Source organism: Ixodes scapularis, unplaced genomic scaffold (assembly GCF_016920785.2).
Source record: "Ixodes scapularis isolate PalLabHiFi unplaced genomic scaffold, ASM1692078v2 PGA_scaffold0__279_contigs__length_252992795, whole genome shotgun sequence".
Taxonomy (NCBI): Eukaryota; Metazoa; Arthropoda; class Arachnida; order Ixodida; family Ixodidae; genus Ixodes; species Ixodes scapularis.
The window spans coordinates 231,458,767-231,484,906 of NW_024609835.1; the positions used below are offsets into that span (position 1 = coordinate 231,458,767).

A 26,140-nucleotide genomic window follows, 5' to 3' on the forward strand; every position below is an offset into this window, starting at 1 on the left:
GACGAGATAAGCGGTGATTTAATGCAAGTATCGAAAATCGATTTCTAAATTTCGGTTCATACTTTTTGTGGAAGTATGTCTGTTGTTCTAGATAGGACATTACAATTAATTTGTACTGAAGATATCTACCAGATTGACATTGTGGCATTGCTACACCCCCAGTACAATCAAACGTAAATGTATGTCTATCCTTAATTAAAAACCTGCTGAGCAATATCTTCTTGATCATAACGTGTTCTTGTGCTTACGCAGTGGGTACTGATATGTCACTGACAATATATAACCTCGTAGAAAATAACTGAAAATGTAAAATGAGGTGGAATTTAATACAGAGGTCAATATTATTTCTATCTATAACAGATATCGGTTACCGTATCACTCCGTATACACGATTGTAGTGAGCAAAATTGCACTTAAAAATTATTATCCAATTTCCAAGGTACACAGTCTTATTGAAAACATGCGCATTGAATTCGCAAGAAAGAACGCCCAGGCAAAAAAAAATATATATATATATATATATTTAATCCTATACGCAGAGACAATATCTGTGATAAACACGTACACTGCGCTCCCTCGTTTAATGCGAAGATTGTGTCCTATTTTTCCTTTCTTATGTTGTTCACGTGGTACTGAAGGACTGCCATCAAAAATACTATAATTCAACTTTAACTACAATTTTAATGTTTCTCTCTAAGAAAGCGACGGAGGTTGAAAAAAAGAAAGAACAGATACTTTCCGCTTGGCAGAGTTTATTCTCCCCACCAGAAACAAGAGAAACTATTTAACATTGTCGTCATTCCTACAACGAAGTTTACATAGAAGTAAAACAAGCAACATTCAACAAAAAAAAATCCGATATACATTACAAAGATTCCATCAAAAAGGTGAGCAAATAAAACTAGAGAAACAACGACTGAATATATATATATATACTCGGTGTTTTTTTTTAAGCTTAACAGATTTGTTTAAAAAAAGCCGCGAAAGTTACACTTATGCCGCTTGTGGAAGTGAGTTATACGGCCAGGGGGACATATTATGGGGGGCTAATCATAACATTCAATCAACTAATTAACTAAAATTCGTCAAAACTTTTTTAATTAATGAAAATAGACATATAGTTTTAATTAGAAACTTGCTCAGCTTCATCGAAAACCAATAAATCTGCCATTTTCAGAAAGCCTTTGAGCACGTGAGAAGCGTAGTGGTGCACTAAAGTTACCACTCGTGGAGCAGGTACAACGCTAGCGGCTGCGATAAGTCGCCCGCGTGATTTTTCCGTCTCTTATCTAGGCCCAGCCTTGCACCTGCTCCACGAGTGGTAACTTTAATACAATACTACGCTTCTCACGCGCCGGAGGTCTTTCTGAAAATGACTGATTTAGTGGTTTTCGATGACGCTGAGCAAGTTTCTAATTGGAACCATATGTCTATTTTCATTAATTAAAAAGTTAATTAACGAATTTTAATTAATTAGACGACTGATCGTTACGTTTAGCCCCCTATAATATGTCCCCCCTTCCGTATAACTCACCTCTACCAGCGGCATAAGTGTAACTTTCACGGCTTTTTTTTTTAAACAAATCTGTTAAGCTTAAATAAAAACACCGTGTATTACGGGGTGTTAATTTTTAATTCGAACAGATTTATTTAAAAAAGTCCGTAAAATATGCACTCATACGGTTTGTGCACGTGAGTTATACGCCCAGGGGGACATATTATAAGGGTGTAATGGTAACGATCAGTTGTCTAATTAATTAAAATTCGTTAATTAACTTTTTTAATTAATGAAAATAGACATATGGTTACAATCAAACACTTGCTCAGCGTCATCGAAAACCACTAAATCAGTCATTTTCAGAAAGACATTGAGCGCGTGAGAAGCGTAGTAGTGCACTAAAGTTACGACTCGTGGAGCAGGTACAAGGCTGGGGCTAGATAAGAGACGGAAAAATCGCGCGGGCACCTTACCGCAACCGCTAGCTTTGTACCTGCTCCACGAGTGGTAACTTTAGTGAACTACTACGCTTCTCATGCGCTCAAAGTCTTTCTGAATATGACTGATTTAGGGGTTTTCGATGACGCTGAGCAAGTTTATATTTGGAACCATATGTCTATTTTCATTAATTAAAAAGTTAATTATTGAATTTTAGTTAATTGGCCAACTGATCGTTACGATTAGCCAACTATATTATGTCCCCCTGGCCGTATAACTCACCTCCACAAGCAGCATAAGTGTAACTTTCACGGTTTTTTTTTAATAAATCTGTTCGAATTAAAAATGAACACCCGGTATATATATATATATATATATATATATATATATATATATATATATATATATATATATATATATATATATTCAAACTCATCAAATCTGTGACAAATCTATGCGTATGATTTATAACTTTAGGCAACGAGAAGTGCATCATCCAGAGGCTGTAGCCTGTTCTCGAACAAGGCGTTGACCTTGTCTCAACACAACGGCGCAGCGCTCGGTAGTAAATCGTGATACCTGCCAGTACCCTTCCACAGTAGAACGCGAAAAAAAGCCGAAAACGTGTTCGCCGTAACAGTGACGCGAAGCCTAATTATGTGCACTGCAGTAATTGGGTAGGGCTGTATTTCAAATACTTGCTTGTTTTTTTTGTTTTTTTTTTAAACCTTCTATAATTGCGTTATCTGGGATGTTCCTGAAATATGATGCCCAATTCTTTCATAACGTTTAGTACCACAACGACAAAGCAGCGAAAGACGGAGAACAGGACGGAACAGCACATAAAATACACATCATATAAAAATATAATTGCAAAACATTATGGTCTCTCAGAGCACGCGCCAACATAATACAGTGTCAAAAATGCATTAAAGCATGAAGCAGTTTTGGGGGAAGCTACTTTTTGGTGCGATGGCGTTAAGGAAGTGTCAGTGAATGAGTATCTTCAGTTTTAGAAGTCAGAACCGCCTATTAATCACGCAGGAATAAAATACGTGCGGACTCTTTTCTGTACTTGCGAGGGCCAATGATATTATCACATGTTTGAAAATTTTGGCGGTCTTTGTAACGTTTCGCTAAAGAAACAAATTTCAGTTCATTTAAATATGTTGTGCATCAAAATTTCACTAGACGTAAAATATTTCTAGTTTAGAATACGTGATACTGCAATTATCGTTTCACAAATAAGGGACTATGTTTTCTCCTTGCCTTCCTCCGCGTGGGGTGAATTTCCCGTTCCCTCGGGATGCGCGGAAGCGCGCGTATCATGAACTCTTTCCCTCCGAGTTTCCAGGAAGTGCGTTCGTGTCTGCCCGTCATCCCGAGGCGAAATTCAACGTCATAACATCGTTCGACATCACATACCAGAGGTTACGCTGCGATGCCAAACGTTTCTTTGGTTACGACTTGCCCCAACCCCAAATCGAAGAACGCCCGAAAAGGCCTGCGTTTCGTCGTCCTGCCGAAAGATGAACCACGGAGAAGCACGTGGTTACGTCGCGCCGACCGCCGAGACGACACACAGAACTTGCCTATGACGCCCCGTTTTTGCCACGACCACTTCGACCAAAGTGAGTTCTTCTGCGCGGAAAACACGGGTCCTTCACAGCTACGATGAAACGCGATGCCGACGCTACTGCTTCCAGTCGAGGACGTGATCGAGGCATCTCCGCCAAAATGCCAGAAAGTCGTGGAAAGTTAGTTTTCTTTTTTTCGCGACATTGCTTTTGTGGGGAGTTCCGGAAATCTTAGAAGCCACGTGTTCGGAACAAGTTGCAAGACGAATTGCGCGTGCGCGCGAAGCTTATGAGCAGGAGCTGTCCACGTAAAGGGATTTATTTGGACAGTGACCGAACACGGACGTACCCATACCCACGAAAAGTTTAATCGACGCGTAATGTATATTAATAGATAATCCCAGTGCCAGTAGTGTCGTCAAGATCAGTTATTTCCTGTTTTATGGAGGGTTAGTCTCAATATTTCGGACCCCGGAAGGTCGCAGCGTAATTTTGTTTTCACAAGCAACAGTAATGTCGCTATTGTGCACACTGTGATCCGTCGGCACCAGATGAAATAGAACAGGAGCGCGTGAGTGTCTTTTCACGGTAGTCTTTGGCGAAATAAGGGTGGGTTGAAAATATACGGAGTGCAAGTGCGTCTACTGTTTCCGTATCTCATGCATTCGTTTGCAACCGACATGTGCCCACGTGCTCTTGTTTGCCATTTGAGATCAACCAGTGGCAGCGCGTACCTGGCTGCTTTGTAGACGTGTGTTTCTTGCGTATTATCTAAATCGCGCGTTGATTAGCACGTTGTTTATCCGTATTTACGTTTTCCCGGAAGCTCGTACAAACTCTCTCCTAAGCGAAAGGCGCATTTTGCTTCACTTGCACGCCGTATTATCCGCTGCTTTGTTTCTATTCTTTTGGTCCCGATAGTACATGTTGCGCGTAGAAGGTTAGGAGGAAATGACCGGGTTACAAAAGTGTGGGAAATGCAAGACTATTTTCAATTCAGAAAATCGCCCTCCCCCCCTTGCTTTCACTGCTTGCCAAGCTTGTACTATTGCAAACTGTTACGAGTAATGAAAATTATGTATGCAGAACATATCCCAAGAACTAGGCAGATGATGCATAATACCACTGTGTCACCATGAGATTCAATAAATAAATACTTATCTTTCTTTAAACAACTATTCCGCAGGGCAACGACTCTGGTGCCACCAGTGGGGTACTAGTACCTTCTAGTAGTCCTGAGCATCAGGACAATGGTGCTGCGGAGCCTGCCACAACAGGTCAAGGTGCTCGTAAGTACTTTCGAAAATCAGCGTGCATATAGAGGTTACAAGTCTGTAATTTATAATTGTAGCAGCGATAAGCACCCTTGCTGTGGTAGCAGCTGCACCACCAGTAGCTGCACCACCAGCAGCTGTACCATCAGCGACAGCCATTGCCATGGAGGTGGCAGTTACACCACCAGTAGCTGCACTACCAGTAGCTGCACCACCAGCGACAGCCATTGCTGTGGAGGAGGCGGTTCCATCAAGTCCGCCAAGCCCTGGAGCCACCAGCATCTCATCGGGGTCCGATCTGACATACTCCCCAACTCGTGACGAAGATTTTGTGATGTAAGCTGTTCTTTTCGTTTCGTTTCTAAATATTCTCTTGATTCTGCTGCAGCGATCAATACACACCAGGCCCACCAGAGGGGCAGCGACAGTTCCTCGTGTTTGAGAGCTGCCTGAGGGAGCTGTTCAGCACTTGCCAGGAGTGTTCAAGGCCCTACAACACCACAATCACCCCCCTGGGCACACTGATCAAGGTGAAAAGCATCTGCCCCCTGAATCACGAGCGGATATGGGACAGTCAGCCTCTCATGAACGGGAGGGCAGCTGGAAACATCCTGCTGTCCAGCCACCTGCTGTTCTCTGGATCAAATGTCACAAGCACCTTGAGGATGCTGCTCCACATGAACGTGGAGGTCTTCAGCGATCAGACCTTCTACACGTATCAGAAGAGCCTCCTGTTTCCTGCAATCGACGAAGTGAGCAATATTTCAAAGGGTCTTAGTTGCTTTGTTTTTTTTTTCTTAGTGGTGCTTAAATAGGTAGATCTAAAGGCAGAGAAGGGTGAAATCTTAGTTGAAAAATGACTAATGCACTTTAGTTTTGTAAACAAATACTGCAACATAGCCAGGGTTATGACTACTAAATATTTGTTTACTTGTGTATTTAGGAGGTACTGCAATTACAAATAAGCAAGTTTTATTTTATTGTGCACACATAACCATAACTTTGTAAGGTTCACCTGGTTTGAACAGCAACAATCATTTACATAAACAGGCCTACCTGCAAGAACAACAGGATCTGGTCAGACAGCTGGAGGACCAGGTTGTTGACTTCACCACCGATGGCAGATTCGACTCTCCTGGGTTCTCTGCCAAGCTACTGAGCTACACTGCACATGTTGAGCAGATCAACAAGATCCTCCACTCCATCCAAGTCCAGCTAGGAGAGGTAAGAAACCCGATCTGAGCGAAAATATACACACTGCTCTGCTGGTCGAATAAGTCGATTCAAATATGCCACACCTCTGCTTGTAGTCGGAGCGAGCCATAGCAAGTGTCAACATGGAGAAGGAGGGCCTCAACAAGCTGCTGGAATTCTTCAAGGAGAAACGCACGTGCACAAAGTCCAGGCTCAGCAGCTACGCAGAAAATTCAGCAACCTGACCTCACATTTAGTTTTATTATTGTAACTTTCTGGAATTATATGGTGCAGGTATCCATGTAAAATCTTTGGGCACTGACCGCCACCCTGCCTACGAAAACACATGGAGGTGCACGAACCTGGGACCGCCCACTACTTCCGTCATTTGGCACATCTCCAAAAATAAGCAATTTTGATAAGTATTGCATTTAACCTACATTTTCAGGGAAATATGATGCAGGTTGATCTGAGTTTTCTCGTCAAATCTTAGGTGTGAAGAAAAAGCTGAACGCAGCAGGCAACAGGGAGCTGCTTGCCGAGATCTGGCTGAGCATGCAGAACCACGTCATCGACAAGCACACTGGTCACGGGGGCAGCTACACGCGGTGTGTGCACAATGAAATTCTCGAAGCCACAAAATGTAGATGGATCCCAGTAAGTTATTGCCTTCATAGCCTAGTTTGCTTTTCCTAAACCACACTCTTTCTTCAGACTCCTCGGCCTAAAGTCACTACAAGCAGATCACTGGGAACAAGTGCCTCCTGAAGGACCTGGCCCAGATGTCCCCCCACGGCCAGATATTCACCCTGGAATCCTTCCACAGCATCCTCATTTACTTCGCTCCCAAGTCCCGGGCATTCACTCCAGAAGGCATGCGTGCGAGGTAATATTATGATTAAGCTGCATTAAGGTTTAATCAGTTTGCATATAATCGTTTATCACCTAAACCTACTACGACCTGACTTAGTCCTTTTCCCCAACGACTAGATATTGGTCTCGCAGAGTACAAGAGAAACGGTCGAATGACAATTATTATTGCAAACATCATCCCTAAAAAAACACCATTTCACTGCAGGACTCGAGTAGCAATCTTGCATTTCAATGAGAACGCTGAACGCTGCCAAGCTGAGACGCAAGAGGGCAAGCCACGCTGGGCGGTGAAAATATCCAAAGCACGCAAGGGCCACCACACAGCTTGTCCCGTCAAGACAGCACCCACCTACAGTAAGTGCGGCATTCATTTTATGGTCGTTGATTTGCTCGGTCATTTGATAAAGTAAGAAAAAAACAACCTTCAATTCCAGGCTACGTTTACAAGCTCCTAGTGGAGGTGATCGCAATCAATAGTCGATGACGGTGTCTTGCTACTCCGGCGAAGGCCAGCAGAGACATCTTTCCGGCACCCATGACTGCGGCCTTGGCCAGCCCTTCAAAGGAGGAGTTTGTGGAAGCACGGAGGTCCCGCTTCGGCCGTAGTCTGCAGTAAGGGCACTCTCTAAAGTCATGTTTCATTTCCGCAGCCTGAACGAAGTATACCTGCCAGTTAAAATGAGCGTCCTAGTACATCAATGACTCTACTTTCACAGGACTCCCTGAACATCGCCATGCCCTCCACGCAGCCTGCCATCTGATCCTCAAAGCCAGTGGTAAGTGTGGCTGCAACAAAGCGATAACCGGCTTATAAATACGCAACCTTTTCTCTACTGAAATACCCCGGACAGTACAAAGTCCACTCATTCGTCCCGCAGTCTTGTCATGAAAGCCAGCAGTAAGTGTGGCCGCTGCGCGATGCTAGCAGTCCTGTGACCACGCAACCTTTTCTCTACAGAAATGCCCGGGGCAGTACAAAGTCCACTCATTTCTCCCGCAGTCTCTTCTTGAAAGCCAGCAGTAAGTGTGGCCGCTGCACGATGCTAGCAGTCCTGTGACCACGCCACCTTTTCTCTACAGAAATGCCCCGGGCAGTACAAAGTCCACTCATTTGTCCCGCAGTCTCTTCATGAAAGCCAGCAGTAAGTGTGGCCGCTGCACAATGCTAGCAGTCCTCTAGCCACGCAACCTTTTCTCTACAGAAATGCCCCGGGCAGTACAAAGTCCACTCATTCGTCCCGGAGTCTCGTCTTGAAAGCCAGCAGTAAGTGTAGCCGCTGCACGATGCTAGCAGCCCTGTAACCACGCAACCTTTTCTCTACAGAAATGCCCCGGACAGTACAAAGTCCACTCATTTGTCCCGCAGTCTCGTCATTAAAGCCAGCAGTAAGTGTGGCCGCTGCACAATGCTAGCAGTCCTCTAACCACGCAACCTTCTCTCTACAGAAATGCCCCGGGCAGTACAAAGTCCACTCATTCGTCCCGCAGTCTCGTCTTGAAAGACAGCAGTAAGTGTAGCTGCTGCACGATGCTAGCAGTCCTGTAACCACGCAACCTTTTCTCTACAGAAATGCCCCGGGCAGTACAAAGTCCACTCATTTGTCCCGCAGTCTCGTCTTGAAAGCCAGCAGTACAAAGTCAATCAATCAATCAATCAATCAATTTTATTTACATCATCATCAAATAGTGATGTGGGCTGCAGAGGCAAATAGTCAAAACAGTTTTGACTTGACAAGGCCTCTGCAGCCTTACAATTGGCATACGGTAACAAACAACAGCAACCAGGGGAAAACAAGCAGACAGCGACATGGGGAAAAAAATAAAAAATAAAACACTTATATTCTCTATTTGCTGCTAGAGGAAGGATTTGACCTCTTACACAAAGAACGAAAACAACAACAGCATCTAGTGACTGGATGTATACAGGAAACAAAAATATATAAACCGGATGCATTTACAGCTCACAAAGACAATTTATTTTTTATTTGTGAAAACAAAGTTCTCGAATTTCATTTAAATGTAGCTTTTCAATGTTTGACAAATTTTGTTTTTCAGCTTTATTTAAGACAAGTGGAAGATTATAGCTTAACATTTGAAACCCGTAGCTCGTGCGATTAAATGGTATTTTCCAGCGCTCTCTTTCCCTAACGTCATAAGGTTTAGAAATGGGAGTTAAATTTGAAATACAAGTAAAAAATGGTTCATTGCATCGGAGGGTGGATCTATATCGTGTGAGGAGAGTAAATTCATATGAATCAAGAATGGATGTTAGATGCAGCTCTTTAAACAGAGGACGAGTGTGTGTGTCAAAAGACACATTTCGTATAATGCGGACAGCCTTTTTTTGAAGAATATGTAATTTATTTAGATTGGACTGGCTTGTAGTGCTCCACACCAAGCTACAGTAATTTAAAATGGGTTCAAAAAGAGCTTTATATATGAGCAATTTTAAACGACAAGGCAGTATATTTTTAAACTGGTACAATTTACCCAGCACTTTTGAAAGTTTTTTTAGCTATATTGATAATATGATCATTCCAAGACAGGTGGTTGTTAAAATAAACTCCAAGCGTTTTCACATTTTGAACGAGTTCAATTTGAGAGAGGCCAAGAACAATATTAAAATTGGAACTAACATTTCTATTCTTAGGTCTGAAAAGGACCGCCTTGCTTTTGCTCATATTAATTTCTAACGAGTTTACTACACTCCATTCATATAGCTTCTTTAGTGTGGTGTTAGTTTCATACACCAGTTCCTGTATTTCAGTGCCTGAAAAAAATAAGCTAGTATCATCAGCATAAATGATGAAAGAGGGAATTCTACTGATGTTAACAATATCATTTATATACAAGTTAAATAAAAGAGGACCCAAGATGCTACCTTGTGGTACTCCTGATCTGATAGGTTGAACGGTAGATCTTTGACCATTTATTACAACACATTGCCGCCTAAAATTAAGATATGATTTAATAATATCGAGTGTTTCACCACGGACTCCATAACATTCGAGTTTTTTTATGAGAGTAATATGATCGATACGATCAAACGCTTTAGAATAATCTATAAAAATACCCAAAATTAATTTTTTTTCTTCGAAAGACTTCAAAATTAGCTCCTTCTGTTGTAACAATGCCAATTCCGTTGATCGGCCTTTGCGAAAACCGAACTGAGAGTCTGTAATTATTGCAAATTTTTTACAGAAACTTGTTAATCTATTATGAATGATTTTTTCAAGGCATTTAGAAAACACAGGTAATATTGATATAGGTCTATAATTTGAAAATTCATTTTTGTTTCCACCTTTAAACAAAACAATAACTTTTGCAATCTGCATTTTTGTAGGAAATACACCACTATACAATGAGGCATTCACAATATGTGTCAAAATTGGTGCCAAGACATCTAATACATACTTAATTGGTTTGATCTGGAAATCATCTATATCAGAGGAGTTACTGTTTTTAAAAGATAACATTGTGGAAAATACTTCTTGTTCGTCTGTTGGAAAGAAAAAGGCATTGTGTTGATTTCTAGGTTTCATTAAGGAAATTGATAACGGACTATGTATGCTACTTACAAGATTTATTAGATACGTATTAAAAGCTTCTGCGAGAGCTTTTCTTTGTAATGTTACACCTTCTTTAGTTATTTCTTGTACAGCTGACTCAAATGGGCTATGTTTCAACACTTGGTTTAGCTGTTTCCATACAATATCTGTTCTCTTCATACATGTCTCATTAAATAAATTATGAAAATATGTTTGTTTAGACTGGCGGAGAACCTTATTCACTGTATTTCTGCATTTTTTGAAAAGAGCAAGGTCTTCTGGAGTTCTTGTTTTAAGAAACGTACTACACAGTTTATTTTTTTTATTAATCAATTTTAGGCATTTTCTAGTTACCCATGGCTTGCGGTTCTTTTTAGCTTGTTTCAATTGCCTATAAGGAAAAGAGTTTTCATATATCTTCTTAAAAATAGCTAAAAATTCATTATACGCTTCATCAGCAGATGTAGCGAAAAAAACCGGGTCCCAATTTGTATTTGAAATAGTTTCACGAAATTTTTCTAATGTGGCGGAATTTATGCTTCGGATCCTAATAGTCCTTGTGTTTTCATTCTCACGCTCAATTTTCTGGTACGTTATATTATTTATCAACATGAATATGGGTAGATGATCACTTAAACTATATTCCAGAACACCAGCACTAACCGAGCTTACTTCTTGATTAGTCACAAAAACATCAAGCAATGTGGACGATGAGGATGTGACACGAGTGGGAGAATTTATGAAATTACAAAAGTTATTTGATGTAAGTAAAATAAGAAAGTCGTCTTTGACACGCGATTCTTCGAGCAAGTTTATATTTAGGTCTCCACCAAGAAAGAGTTTACATCTCTCCTCATTTGCAAAACAAAAAAAGTTCTTCCAAAAAGTTAAAAAAGATTGAAACATTTCCACCTGGTGGACAATAAAAAACCGAGTAAATGCAGTCTTTTCTTCTAACACAGAGTATCTCATAGTCGCGAGTCATGATGGTCTAATCCGGAACAACCTCAAGGTCAGAAAAATTACTTTGTAACGAGACACCTCCACCTCGTCCGTAATCTCGATTTAAATAAAAATGATTATATCCAGGTAGTACAAAAAAATCACAGTCATCAATATACCATGTTTCCGTTAGCATAATAATATTAAATTAAGTTTGAAAAGAATCAAAAAGCAACATTAGGCTGTCTTCTTTATTCCTAGCAGATTGCACGTTTAGATGAAAAAAACTTATCTTAGTTTTGTGACCTTCACTCAAAAAAAGATTCAACTGATTAAGCGTTACAGCACCAAGGTCTTCTGCCATAACAAGGCATACACAGAGAAAAAAAAATAGAAAAACAACGATGTTTAACAAATCAGCCTCAAGTCATCCTCATGTGATACTGAAAAAACAGGAGTGTCAACAGATTTTTTCGCCAGTATCTTGCCGTTTCGGACCCACACAAACCGCCAAAGATGTTCACGTTTCTTAGACACCGTCATTCCGAGCAGTTTTTTTTAAATACGGGCACAAGTGCTCGTTCACAAATACTGGAGCATCCGACGGCAGATCTAGGTCGCGACACGAAATTCGCTTTTTCTTGGCCTTATCAAGGACACTGTCTCGCTTATTTCGGTGCATGAAACGGACAATGATGTTGCTTTTGTCGCTATCTTTAGTCGGCACCCAGTGACATACTTCGACGTCTGCTTTGGTTATCGGTTCACCGATGACATCTCCGAGTTTCATTATCAACTGTTCTGCATTTACGGTTTCGTCTTTTAGAATACCTTTAACCTCGATGTTGTTGCTTCGCGAGTACTGCTCGCAGTTCACTAGCCTATTTTCTGCTTCTTTTAATGCCTTGTTCAGCACAACCATTTCCGCTCTCATTTCGGTGTTTTCCTTTTTCAGGACAGAGTTTTCGGTCACAAGTGCAGTCATTTTCACTTTGAAAGTCTCAAATTCCTTATTTATAAAGTTCATGCTGTCCTTTATATCAGTTATTTCTTTTAAACCGTTACGTATTTCCCGCAACTCTGTCCTGAGATCTCTTTCAAAAGTGTCCCTGAAACCCTTTAGCTCCTGTCTAATGTCTTCTTTAAAGTCACTTAACAACTTTGCTATATCTTTCGTCATATCGAAGAGCAGTGTTCAGAGAAAACGAAGAACCAACAGGAAAAATAGACACGAAAAAGCAGGAAACACTTGGCAGCAGCGACGACAAAGCAACAGCAACACAATTTCAAGTCAACAAGGGAGGTTAAAACCAACCTGCAAATTTACGAGGATTCAGTACGTTGTACCGTTGCCGCCGCCGCCGCCAAGAGAGATCCCGATGAAGCGTGTTGTCTTTTAAAGACAAGTTTGCGCACGGCCCTGGCAGCAGATGACCAATCCAGAGCAGGCAGGAACTGACGCGTGGACGGGACGTATTCCACTGACGAAATGGCAGCTCCCGCCGTCAGGGTCGATCCTTGTACTTAGATAAAGTGACGAGTCTTTTTCGCTGCCTCAGCCTGCAAATTTACGAGGATTCAGTACGTTGTACCGTTGCCGCCGCCGCCGCCAAGAGAGATCTCGATGAAGCGTGTTGTCTTTTAAAGACGAGTTTGCGCACGGCCCTGGCAGCAGATGACCAATCCAGAGCAGGCAGGAACTGACGCGTGGACAGGACGTATTCCACTGACGAAATGGCAGCTCCCGCCGTCAGGGTCGATCCTTGTACTTAGATAAAGTGACGAGTCTTTTTCGCTGCCTCAGCCTGCAAATTTACGAGGATTCAGTACGTTGTACCGTGGCCGCCGCCGCCGCCAAGCTCATTCGTCCCGCAGTCTCATCTTGAAAGCTCATCCACTCATTCGTCCCGCAGTCTCGTCTTGAAAGCCAGGAGTAAGTGTGGCCGATGCACGATGCTAGCAGTCCTGTAACCACGCAACCTTTTCTCTACAGAAATGCCCCGGGCAGTAAGTTTGGCTGCAGAAAAGGGTGAACCTGCTTATAAAGAAGCAAGTTTGTTTTACAACACTTACACCAGGCGAGCACTACCAGGAAAGAATGGCCAATCCTGAAACCACAGACCTACAGTAAGAATATGTGTTGCTTTATCACCTACCAGTGTGGATGTTAGGGGACAAGAAACACCAGCGAGCAAAGCAAAATGTATCAGGAGGCCCCCATTTTTCGCTATTTGTTAGCAAGGAGTGAGGCGTAACATTTATTTGAGAAAGTCTGGTCAGTATAATTGTCTTCGGTGCAGCTAAATTAGTGAAGTAAAGATAATCAGGACCCTATACTTACCAGTGGGCTACCATCTCATGCACTGTTCATAATGTGACCTTGACCGGAGTGTGACATTGACAACCAAGTAGAAGGACAGGGTCTGTCATTGCATGCCAGGAATTTTTAACATTGTCAAAGGAAAAATAGTTGGTTTACTGAAAGTGTCATGTATATTCAGTTGAAGCACACAAATGAACGCGTTCATGGCACGTTTTTCTTTTTTATAATTGAAGCATCTAATACCCTGGCTTTGATTTTCCATTTCATGTGCTGATAAGCTGACAGGTTGAAGAGGAGTTACCACGATTACAGCACTGCTCGCCTGCGACTTTTTTAATAAATTGGGTTTTCAGCCAGGAGGTAGACTGGCAATGCTGAGTAAAGTTGTGCATAACTCGGATCACTCAGAGTTATTTTTAATGATATCCAAGCAGTACTGCCAGTCTACACCACGGTTTTCCGCCATCTGAATTATTCTCTTGTTTCACCTTTGTGCGATATCTCTCCTGTGTAGACCGGGAGGTGCACTGCACTCCAGATAGTTATAAATAAATGTTTGAAATAACGTGTTTCTGTTTCACATGACTCATCAAGAGAAGGTGGAAGCAGATAGAATGTAACCTAAAAATTACCTTTAGGATCCGGTGCATCAGGCATGACCAAAAAATGGATAGAGGGCATTTTCTGCCAATAAAGGAATGGTGGAATAAAATTTAAAAAAATGGCTTCATGATTGTGCCCTGCAAATAAGCAAGTAGGTCTCGATGTACTGAATTGTCCAGTGTTGGGGTGCACACGGCACTGCGTGGCTGACGCTCCGTGGAGCGCCGCAGTTGGCTGCCTTGTGAATTGGGGCCGATTAGAGATAGCCATTGTCCAAGCCTTTGCTGCGAAGTCTGCTAAATGAGCAGCCGACGCGGCAATTACTTCGCTATGTGCCGAAGTAATTTTTTCTCGTGCGGGACACTTGCTGTGTGCCGGCTGGTTTACCTTTCTCAGAGGAACAAGTTGTGCAGAGAACTTGCAGATCAAAATTTCTGAGTATCATGTGACACCAGGGATGTAAGAACAGTGCTTGCTTTGCCTCAGAACATGGCCGCTGTGCCGACACTGTAGCAGATGACGCGGGGGAGGCTTGGCCCCTGGCTCTCCCTGAGCCTGCGCACTAATTGGCCCTAACTCGCAAGGCGCTCACCTGCGGCGCTTCGCGGAGCGCCGGCCACACAGAGTGGACGACCCTGTACACCACTGATGTTTGTATACTTCCCCAAAGAGAAACTCGCATGAGTTTTTCTTTGGGGAGGTATACAAACGTCTTAGTTTTTCGGAAACATGGCCAATGTTTCCAAAAAAAGCAATCGCATTTTATTACCTTCACAACATACATGACGGATTCACATATCTTTAGTGCCTTTCAAAGATCACATGGCACTATTGACACTGCCAATCAACGAAGGAATCAATACTTCAACATTTCTAACATCGCCAACAATCTGTGCTATTCCATGAAGCAGAGCTGTAAAAATGCTAACGCTACACCAGTAATCACAACAAGAAAACTCGTAACATGCAGCAAAGCTAACCAAGGGTCCAGTAATGACCCAGGGCTCACCTCAACCATCAAAATCTCCCTTTTCCCAGACACTGGCAACGCCACACAAAGCCAGGAATGGGTGGGTACTAACCCACGGATTCCTCTTTGTCTCGCCCCTATCCTCTGGCCTGTCCGGCATGGGTGACCCTGGCCGGCATAGCCCAAGAGAGTCAATGGGGCACACAAACCCCTCCACCACAGTAAGGTGGGAATCCTCTTGGGGGGGGGGGGGGGGGCAGGCAAGTGAAAAAATATCTGCAATGTGGCCATAACTTTTCGTGCATTGTTTTTAATGACTTCTGTCTTCGTTTATTTTATTGTTATTCTGTTGTGACCTGCTATGAAAGTTTGATACTAATTCTTCACTTGTTTTCCTTTTGTTGCGAATAGATCACAGCCCTTCCCTTAGAAGTTTGCACCAGAGAAGAAAAACCAGCAGGGTTCCGGTTCATGTGGTCGGAAGGTGTGGACACTCAATTCATAGACACTTCGTTGAGCGAAACACTCGTTGCCTGCTCGTTTTTCCTCTTTGGTGCAAACTTCGAAGGGAGGGGCCATGATCTAGATGCAGCAGAGAGAAAACAAATGAATTATGGTCAAACTCTCATAGCAGAACCACAACGGCATAATAATAAAATAAACGGAGACAGAAGTTAGTAAAAACAATGTACGAAACGTTATAGCCACATTGCAGATACGTTTTGACTTACTCTCATATGTTTGAGCACCCAGAGTGGCTTTCAGTGACTGTGCCGAAAGCCAGAATACGAAGTGTCGGGAAACCGGCCCCTGATGGCCTTCACCACACAGGATGGCAGTGGTCGCCTGTTGTGCTGGCCAAGGCGCCGCCACAGCCACGCGACGCACTGCCGGTAGGCGGCGTAGCGGTTGCGCCTGAAAGAATAACCACAATAATTTTCTGTAAGACGTAATATCACAACCTTTTAATATTGCAGATTCTGGGCTCTACCAGCAGAAACAAAAAAAAAGTGCTGCAACGGGCCCTCATGCCTGGAGCAGCAACCTATCTAAAATAACCCGAGGAGCGGAGCAAATTCTAGATTGTGTCCATTATTCTTCCCACAAATTAAATTGACATGTGTGAACATTATATTATGTTGCTAATTGAACCGCAGTAGTGTATACTCCATTTACAAGAAATTAGCAGCGGTTATGGCGCACAAGTGCAACCATTTTTCGTTGTAGTTCTGCATCGTGTAGTAATGGGCCATAAATCATCACAAAGAACTGTTAGAAAAAGTCAATTCCAACAGACAAGATGATCAAAGCCTAACATGCACAACAATATGCATGTCAACAACCCTAAAATATGCGGCAGCACTGTTCATGCTGACTCGATTGAACTACTGCATCTCTGCGTGGCAAAGAGATGCAGAAGTTCACGCCAAAGAGACGGGGCATTGCTTTTATCATAATTGCTTGCACGCTATTAATAACGTTCGAATACTTCAGAGAGGGACTTCAATGAAGCTAAGGGAAATTAGCTTTTTCGTTGTTTTTTATCTAGTGTTCAAAGTCTCGACGCACCATTTGGTCTGGAAGCTGCACCTGCCGCCGTGCTCAGCTTTTTTAACGACACAGTTGCGAGCCCGTCGCTGCTACCGAGGAGAACATGGCTATATCAAAACTTCAAAGGCATCAAACGGGGGTCTCGAGTGGCGCAGCACTCAGAGGTGAAACTTGAGCGCACTACTCCAATGGGTGTGAACGCAGCGTTCAGTAGTGTACCCTGAACGTAGCGTTTATGCATGTTGTTCCAACGTTTGTTGCAAAAGTTACGCCCGTTAGGTCCATAGTGTGAACGTAATATTAGTGATGGGACGAATCACCGGAGATTTGCATTCGGACAGATTCGGAGATTGATCAGATTCGTCGCGGTTTGCAGACGGCAGTGTGAAAATAGTCGTAAACTGCGCAAATGTGGTCAGTTGTGCTTTTCTTAGGTACTGTTACTGCATATAACCAGATTTCGTCTTGCTTATTTCAATATATGGTATGTCCTAAACTGTCGTTCTAAACCCTGGCAGGCGCCAAGGTCCAGCAGAGCTGATCGGTGTGGTTGACGTGGGCCTAACCAATGCATGGTTTCGCTTCCTGTGCGGTTTCGCGGTGATCGGTAAAATGTAGCAAAATGCTGTGTATTATACATAATGTGACGCAACGCACAATAAATATATATTCAGGCAAGGAAATGATTTGTCTCCTTCTCTAAAGCTGCGTATGTCTGTAGCTGTAAGGCGCGAAAACTAGATGAATGTTGCTCGTCACAACTTCGACCGCGTACCGGCACCGGTGGCGAAGAAAAACGTTGCACTGTCGTTTCTCCGTTCTCGGCAGCAAGTTTTTTTATACGTTAACTTTATTTGACGAAAAAGAAACACAACACAGGGGTGTCCAACACAACTTCATTGTTCGCAACCAAACACTAACTAAATCGGACAGCATTAACCAGGAGTTTCACATTGTTTCCCGTGTTTCGATATCAATACCTCAGTGGAAACTTGTTGGAGATAATCGAATCGAACATACTCACTTGTGTGGTCGTGTGCCACTATGACAGTAATTACGGGCACGAAATGTGTCTGTACCGAAGAGCACGTAGGGCATCGATCTCTTGCAGCGATGAAAAAATATGCTTGCATTTCTATGTGTGTGTACCAAGCATGCCTATTAGATCGTAATTTGGAACCGAAACCAATTTTAACGTGATGTCTTGCTACCGTTCTCGACAAACATCCGAAATAATTTAAACAAAGCGGAACATTTTATTTATTACTGTGATATTGTATTACAATATATTTAGTCCACTTTGGAGAATTTAGTGAGTGTGATATCACGAAAAGTTGAAACACTCATCAAAGCGATTTGGCAACCATGGCAACGCTCCCAATGTTTCCGAACTTTTCTGAATCGCTTGGGATTCGGCCACTTTTCCGAATTTTTCCGAACCTTCAGATTCGGATAAAGATCCGTCCCATCACTAGTGATAAGCTAAAATGAAGCTAACCAGATCTCACGAACTTGTTCTGTAGCAAGAGATACTGATGCAGCAATCGAGGTTTTGAACATTTTACTTTATGATGACCCAGCACTCCACAATGAAACACGGCACGAAACGCAAGTAAAACATGCGATGCAACCACTAATGTGACTTCACGTTTGAAAAGTAACGTGCGTAACGCTCACTGAAACAGATAGTAAAGTAGCTGTCTAACGTTTTACTGCTGGCACCGGTTTGCAAGTTAGCCGAACAGCAAATTACGGCGTTGAACTCACTCGTGCGCTGCTGTGCCCATTCCGTCCTGGCGGTAGTGGCGCATCATGAGGTAGGCGACCTCGAGCACCTCCGGATTCAAGCACACCGTCTCGAAATCCGGGTTGCTTGTTGGGCAGCCAGGTTGCCTCGACGCGGTGGTGGGGTACTCGCGGCAGCAGACGCACTCGTCAGCTGTCGGCATCTGCGCGCAACATCCGCACTGGCACCTTTGAGAAAGAAAATAAGAAGAGAACAAGCATAAATGACACATACAGCGGTAAAATAAACAGCGTATCACCCACCAGTCGGTGTTGCAGATCCGCCCCGTCTCGTCAAAGGCGCCGTCTTCGTCCTCGGACATGGCCGCCTGCTCGTCCTCATAGCCCAAACACGACTCCGATGCGGTACTGTCGTATACATCGCACGTCGGAGTGGCGTCGTAGGAAATCATCCCCAGGTCGGCTGTCTGCCGAGGAATGTCAAGCTCTAACGGCGTCAGGTCCTCGAGCGTACAGAACTCCGCCATGATCGAAGCTCGAATGACAAAAAAGTTCGGCCGGTGCGGCTATTTCAGGATCGCTGCGCGACGGAACGTCGTTCAACGCCATTTGGCCCGAGATCGTTTTGATATGCGTGCGATGACCAATGAGAGTGGTTTCGTTTTCGGGTGGATCCGAGGTTTGGCGGCCTTCATTTACATATTTATTAAAGAAATAATCACCGTATGACTATATTTTTTTTTGATTTTAGGGGTACTTAGGGCGTGTAATTACAGTTGTCATCATCAAAACCCGAACTCAAAAACCACTTCAGTGCCACTTTAATGTGGCAGTGGAATGCAGAGTGAGGATATACAAACGCATAATGTGTTGGATACGAAGGTTAAGCGAGGGATAATTACGTGGCAATATAAATTTCTACCACATCACTCGACGCAAATATAGAGTTCAGTTTTTAGTGTATTTAGAGATTTGGTTTTTGATACCCGTGGAAACTGCCGTAACCCGGTTTATGCAAGTGCGCTATACGGCGAAGGATCCATAACTTATTGGAATAATCGTCAAGATAAAAGGATACATATTTTCAATTCGTTAAGTCCCGTTTTAGTTATTGCAACTAAAGCTTTGGCTTCAAATAAACATTTGCTGACCGTCATTGAAAGCCATTAGAAAGGTGAAATTCTAGAAAGATGTGTGGCACATAATAAACGGGGGGATGCACCAAATTTATCAGCTTGGCTACGTGCGCATGCTGGCGGTGCGAACATGCTGATGGCACAAGATGGAAAAACCGCACAGGCGGGTTTTGGCTCCATTAGCCTTGCGCCTCTTGTACGAGTGGCAACTTTAGCGCACCCCCGCGCTTACCGCGTGCGCCTAGTCTTTACGAAAGAATTAATACTGTAGTTTTGCAAGACGCTGATTAGCTTTTTTGTTTTTTGGTTTTACCCCTATGTTTATTTTTAATGATCACAAAAATTTAAAAAAGGTAAGGTAATCAACCGACTTATCCTGGCGATTCGCCCCTATAATAAGTTCCCCTTGGCGTATAAATAACATGCACATACTGCATTAATGTAGCCTCCACGTTTTGATATTTCTTGACGATCAACCTCTAAGGCTCAAAAAACACGCTACATAGTTGGGTGAACTTGTTGACGTAAACAGCGCATATAAGGTAAGGAAGGATGAAACAACAGAAGGGGATTGAGGGCTGACTCACAGCTGAGGTTTTAATGATTGACATATCCTCTTGGAATATCTCAATATTGTAAATTGTCATTCCTTTAAAAGAACTGTTTAAGAGAGGTTACTTTTTGTAACTCCATCTCCTCTTCCTTCCCTACTCTATTAATGCCACCACACTTGACAACTTTCTTCTTTTTTACTACTTCTTCCTTAAAACCTCAGTAGTGAGTCAGCGCTCTTTTCTTCCTGTTGTATCTTCCTTCCTTACTTTATTTGCGCTGTTTAAGACAACATGTATAGTTAACTCGCCCAGCAACTCATTTTGATATTGGCGGAAAACAAACAGCGCAGGGACAAGGACAGAGTAGAAGGCGGTAGACACACGCAGCGCTGACTTTCAACTGAGCATTATTGGCACTGACAACCTGTATCAATACACAATTTGCCCGGCCCAAAAGCTCCTGTAACATTAATTTGTTTACTATAACGTAAAAAGCATACACTTTAAGCTTGCTAGATTTGAGATGAAAACATCCAGTTGCAGTGGAAATGTACTGGGTGCTTCAACGGAGATTCCGAAATACATTCAAATAAAGGGTTTGAGAAAAACAATTTCCCGAACGAACGGTAGACAACATACCGAGAGGAGTTCTTTGCTGACAGACTTGTAATTTGCATATTTTAGATAGATATCTGCAAGCGGGCCAGTCCGAGATAATGTCTGAGTTAGGTGAATTGAGCCTGGGTTGCAACTAGATATGTTCCATCGGAGCTTGTGCCGCGCATCTGCCGCTTGTGGTGCGTGCCTTCTGCTTCGTTCGCTGTGCGTAGGTTGGTGCACTTTGTTCTAACGTGCAGATGGTGTCGCCCGCTTGTTCGTTGCAAAACTATCAGACAAGGCCGTCGTCAGCGATTTCAAAGCAAACATATGAATTATGTCAACGATTCTCTAAAACGTAATAATGATCTAAATAATACACTATATATTCTCAGTTTCCTTTCAACTATAGTTCGTTGCAACCTAAGAACGAAGGGCGAGGGTAAGACGGGCTGGGGAGGAGGAAGCAGACGAAACGCTAAAGAGAGAAGGAGGTTTTCGCCTCTCTTCTCCAGAGTTCCGTCTGCTTCCTCCTCCCCTGCCCGTCTCACCCTCGCCCTTCGTTCATAGGTTGCAACGGACTATAGTGAAAATTAACATATGGTTCTATTTAGGAATTCCTGAGCGTTATCAAAAACCCAAAGAACAGTTTATTTTAGGATGACTAAAATCGAACGTGAAGTGTGGTAGTGCGCTGAAGTGTCCACCCGCAGAACAGGCTCAAGGGTGGCAATGAGGGAATATTCTATCGCCAAGCTTGTGCCTGCTGCACGGGTGGAAAATTTAGCGCGCCGCCATGCTTCTCGCATGTTTTAAATATTTTTAGAATTAACTGATTTAGGGATTTTAATGACGCTCAAAGTCTTGGATAGTAACTTTGTTCTAAGTAACGCGCTACTGTACGTTTTTTGTTTTTTTGTTAACGTTTGTCTGTAAGGCGCTACCTTTCAAGATTTAACTGAAATTCTAGTTGTTTTTTTTTTTGTTTGATGACGAGTGTGATGCCGTTACTTTGCTTTTATTTTTCAGTTTCTGCATAATTAAGAAATCGTTAAACGAGTAGTAGCTAGCCATCCTAGCATTTTTCAAATTACCTTTACGACGTTATGTGTGTCATGTATTCCTTGTGCCAGCTTGCACAACCTAGCATTAAAGCTAGCCTTAAAAAATAAAAAAAAACTTAGAAGAAGCGTCGTTACCTTTGAGAAGTAACTATAACGATATATATATATATATATTTAAATTAACTTTAAATGAACGCTCAGCAAGTTTCTATATAAAACCATGTTTAAAAGCAAAACCAAAATATTACAGAATAATAATAATAAAGATAAAAATAATAATAAAAATAAATGATCGTCATCGTCATCGTTGTTATCATCGTCATCATTATCTTTATTTGTCCAGGAATGCGGCGGCACCGCAGAATGAAAACAGCTCGTACCACGGCGGCCCAAGGCACCGCATCTAGTTGTGAGGATTATGTGATGATACTATACACAAGATGAGGGCGTGACTTCCAGAAGGTTGAGAAAACTGCTGTCCGGTGTCACATTTGTCTTGGGCGCACTGCGCTGCATCGAAGGACGCGTCACGTTCGCCTGGTCGTCTCGCTGCAGCTGCACTACGTTTGTCAGGGACCTCTTGCGGCGCGCGGCACCGTTGCGTTTCTGCACCAGATGCACCGTCGGAAGGAGACCATGCAGGTCCTCGCACCGAGACCTCGAGTTAACGCTCTCCGCTCCTTATGGCGCCTCCTCTCTCTATCGCCCCCTCGTCGGTCTTCGTTCCTCCCGTCACGCGAAACATAACGGCCCGAGAGTACGCGATTTCGGCGTTGCTATCTTATTTCCATCAGCTCCTCTGCTCTGGCTACGATTCCGGCAGTGACGACGGGCGTCTGTTTTTCCCTTTTCGGGATGTGTGTGCTTGTGCAGAGCTGCGTTGCGTCGGTCTCCGAGCCACTAAGTAACCCCGCCGGGCACGTGAAGCCTTCGTTGTTTGTCGGACCCAAGATGTCGGTGAGTTTTCGGACTTACCGACATCTTCGGTCCGACGAACGACGAAGGCTTCACGTGACCAGCGTGGTTACTTGGTGACTCGGCAACCAGTTTGAACATGTCTCTCGATTTTGGGGCCCGCAGTAGAGACATTCCTTTTTCAGGACTTCCGTCTTCTTTCCACCGGCGAACTTGTGTCCCGGCTGCAGTTTACGTCGCGAGCGGCGAGTTGTTTCGCGTCGTGCCGTGAATTGAATGTTGTTTTGTTTTCCTCGTGGCTCCGCTGCACGAAGGTTTGTGAGTGTGTTGCTGGAGTAACGCTTGTTCGTGTTTCGTTCTGATGCTTTGTCAGGTCGCGGTCGCGCGGCTTTTTATTGGCTAAATAAATTTATTGTTTTTATTTTAACCCCTGCGTGCCGCCGCGCGTCTGTTGATTTTCACACTGGGCGTGGACCTGTCGCTTCTTTCCGGTCAGAACCTAGAATTTTGTTTCTTTTTAAGCAATTTCGCGTTTAATCTCGAAGCTTTTTTTTCTTTTTTTTTTTTTTATTGGGTTTACTTGATTTAGATACCCACTCCGTGACAAACTACCATCGCGTATACCAGAAATATCGCGCTATGTTTCTTGAGAATAAAATCTCATATGTTTAAATAAACACATTGTTTTATGGTCCTTGTTTTACGATGGCTGGCGGATTGACCGAGTAATAAGTACCTACGTACTTGTTACTTGAAAGGCTATTTGCTACTTTCATTCCTTGCAAGGTGGCGCGAGCAGCCGCCCCACTCGTTGCGGATTTTCTCAAACCATCCACCCGTTTTCACCCGTTCATGTTTTGCCCTTACAGTGACCGCACAAAGCGCGTGGCACTGAGGGATGCTTCGCGTTCACCAAGTAGTGGGTCATGGGGTGCACCTATGCAGTGTCATTTTCTCGGTGCTGCGCGCGCCTCAGTCAAATGTGACATGAGTGTCGATTGCTCCGTGATAGTGCAGGCAAGTCTGTGATCGAGCCGAGGTGACATTCGGCGATGCATCTATTTTGTGTACTAGGTAGTTGACCTCTTTCTGACGGAACTTACATTTGTCTTAGTACAGCTTGACACCATGCTCCCGCAGCCTCTGTAGCACTTGCCGGAGCGATGAATCGCCTTGCTTCTTGACCAGCAGTGCGTCGTCCAGGTAGACCTGAACCCCCTGAAAATCTTTCAAAACGGATTCGACTTTGAGCTGGAAGACGGCTGGTGCTGATGCAATACTGAACGGTAATCTATTGTAGCAAAACAGGCCTTTGTGCGTGATAATCACTGTCAATTGTCTCGCGTCTTCGTCAAGGCAAAGATACGCGTTTTTCAAATTCAACGTTCTGAAGAGCCCACCACCACAAAGAGACGCAAGTATGTTTCCGATAACAGGTAATGGGTACTGTTCGGTATGGCAAGCCAAATTTACAGCGACCTTAAAATCTCCACATATTTTGATATCACCACCCTTCTTAACCACCGGCACTATTGGGGCAGCCCAAGCAGAGCGGGGCACCGCAGACAACCAGACCCTCGGCCACTAATCGATCTAACTCGCTGGATACTTTATCGCGTAGCGCGTAGAGTACAGACCTTGCTCTAACGAACTTCAATTGAGCGTCAGGGCGTAAGATCAGACTCACCTTTGGGCCGTGCACTGTCCCAAATCCGGGCTCGAACAATTCCACGAATTCCTCGAGAAGCTGTTGTAGGTTCCGATCGTCCGTTGGTGCTGCAGTACCTGCGGCTGGACCATGGGTTCTGGCGGCTGAAGGACTGAAGACAGGAGCTCCGCGGGCGTTCATGTTTCTAATCGGGTCCCGGTTACACAAAAAAGCGCCCGAGTGGCATCCCGGCCCAAACAAACTTCCGCCATTACCGTTTCCTCTAAACCAACCAAAGTGTCTGACCTGGCGTGGGAGCATCGAAGCGTTAACAAGCTTCCTTCCTCGTCAGATACGCTACCGCTACACTCACTAATGTTCATCCCGCCTTTATGATTTTTCCGTTCCTTGCCAGTCATCCGGTCTCAACAGCATCGGGCAATATGCCCAATCCGTCCACAGTGATGCAATGAGGCCCTCTTGAACTTTCACGATTCCATGTTGTGCAACGAGTTTCCACAGCATGAGCAAACGATAGTCGCGTTCTTGTGGGAGCTTTGAGCAAGTGGCGCTCGGCGATGTGGGCCCTGGGTCACCGCGTTGACATGCAACTTCAGCGTCGGTTCCATGTCCGCGATGCTTACAGTCGCGTCTTTCGCAGCGAGCGCCGCGTTTTCGGCCGCTTTCAGGTTGAAGACATTGCGGTCGCTTGTAATTATCTTTTAGTGAGCAACAGTTGTCCGAAACCTGCGTTTGTGATTCCGCAGAGAATGCGATCACGGAGTAGACGTTTGCGAGTGTCGCCGAAGTTGCAGGTCTCTGCTGGGCGGCAAAGCGCAACGCAATATTCCTGTACAGACTCATCTGGATTCGGATCTCTCTTGAAAAACATGAATCTCTCGGCGATTTCGGTCGGTTTTGGTGCGTAGCAAATACCTAACTGCTCCACGGCTTCGTCACACTTGACCTCATTGACCGCTGTAGATGAACTGCATGCTTCCAAAACTTCAATATCTTCGTACTCAGCGCTGACACTAGCAACGCCCGCTTCTTCGCCGCATCGGTCACCGCATTCCCGTCGAAGAACGCCCCCAAGAACGTCAAATAGGAGGTCCGCTGATCAGTGCTTTCGTTCAACTGAGGAACCGCGATGGACATGGTGCGTGTGGTGCGGGGTGAGTTGGCCGGTCTCAGGCGCTGACGAAGGGAGCCATGGGCAGCGTGTCTGATTTGCCAACAGACTGAACGTTTATTCGACGCTGCCGAATGCTTTTATGGGCTTGGATGATCTTGATTAATCGGCCGTGAAATGTTTATAAAGAAAACAAAACTGCTTCGTCATCCGCATAACCCGCAATGCAGTCGCGGCGTGTGCAGGGTTACTCGCTTTCTAACAAATGTGAAGAAGTTTCCTCCAATAATAAATTTCCATCGAACTGTTTTTTTTTTCTTTTTAAGTTCTGACGTTCTTTTTTTTTTCTCTCTCTATCATATAAACAACGAACCGGTACGTTACAAAGATGAGAACGGGGTCATGTAGTCAGTAAATTTAGACTTGGATTATTTAAAATACCTATATTATCAAATAAAATAAAGAAAGAACTGAACAGAATCAGGACAAAGTAATGTCATAATGCGTTCCGGAGTTTTTTTTTTTTTTTTAAGTTAAAATTGCGCGGTGTGGAACAA

The 26,140-nt window shown here is 43.7% G+C and overlaps 1 protein-coding gene across 1 annotated transcript; it reads right to left on the bottom strand.

Annotated features, from left to right (window-relative positions):
• Positions 1 to 18,554: 18,554 nt before the first annotated feature.
• On the bottom strand, positions 18,555 to 24,652 carry LOC120841220. Its single transcript, XM_040212077.1, has 3 exons — positions 24,491 to 24,652; positions 18,841 to 19,022; positions 18,555 to 18,765 (listed from the first exon to the last, which is right to left on the bottom strand). The coding sequence occupies exons 1-3, from the start codon at positions 24,650 to 24,652 to the stop codon at positions 18,555 to 18,557; spliced, it is 555 nt and encodes a 184-aa protein (XP_040068011.1).
• Between the last annotated feature and the right edge of the window lie 1,488 nt (positions 24,653 to 26,140).

Coding starts and splice junctions, on each gene's coding strand:
- LOC120841220 (XM_040212077.1), bottom strand. CDS start 24,652: ATGAACGCCCGCGGAGCTCCTGTCTTCAGTCCTTCAGCCGCCAGAACC. Junction 19,023..24,490: donor GGACAGTGCACGGCCCAAAG/GTGAGTCTGATC, acceptor ACGCCGTTAGAG/CTTGACATTCCTCGGCAGAC. Junction 18,766..18,840: donor CGGATCTGCAACACCGACTG/GTGGGTGATACG, acceptor TCTTTCTCAAAG/GTGCCAGTGCGGATGTTGCG.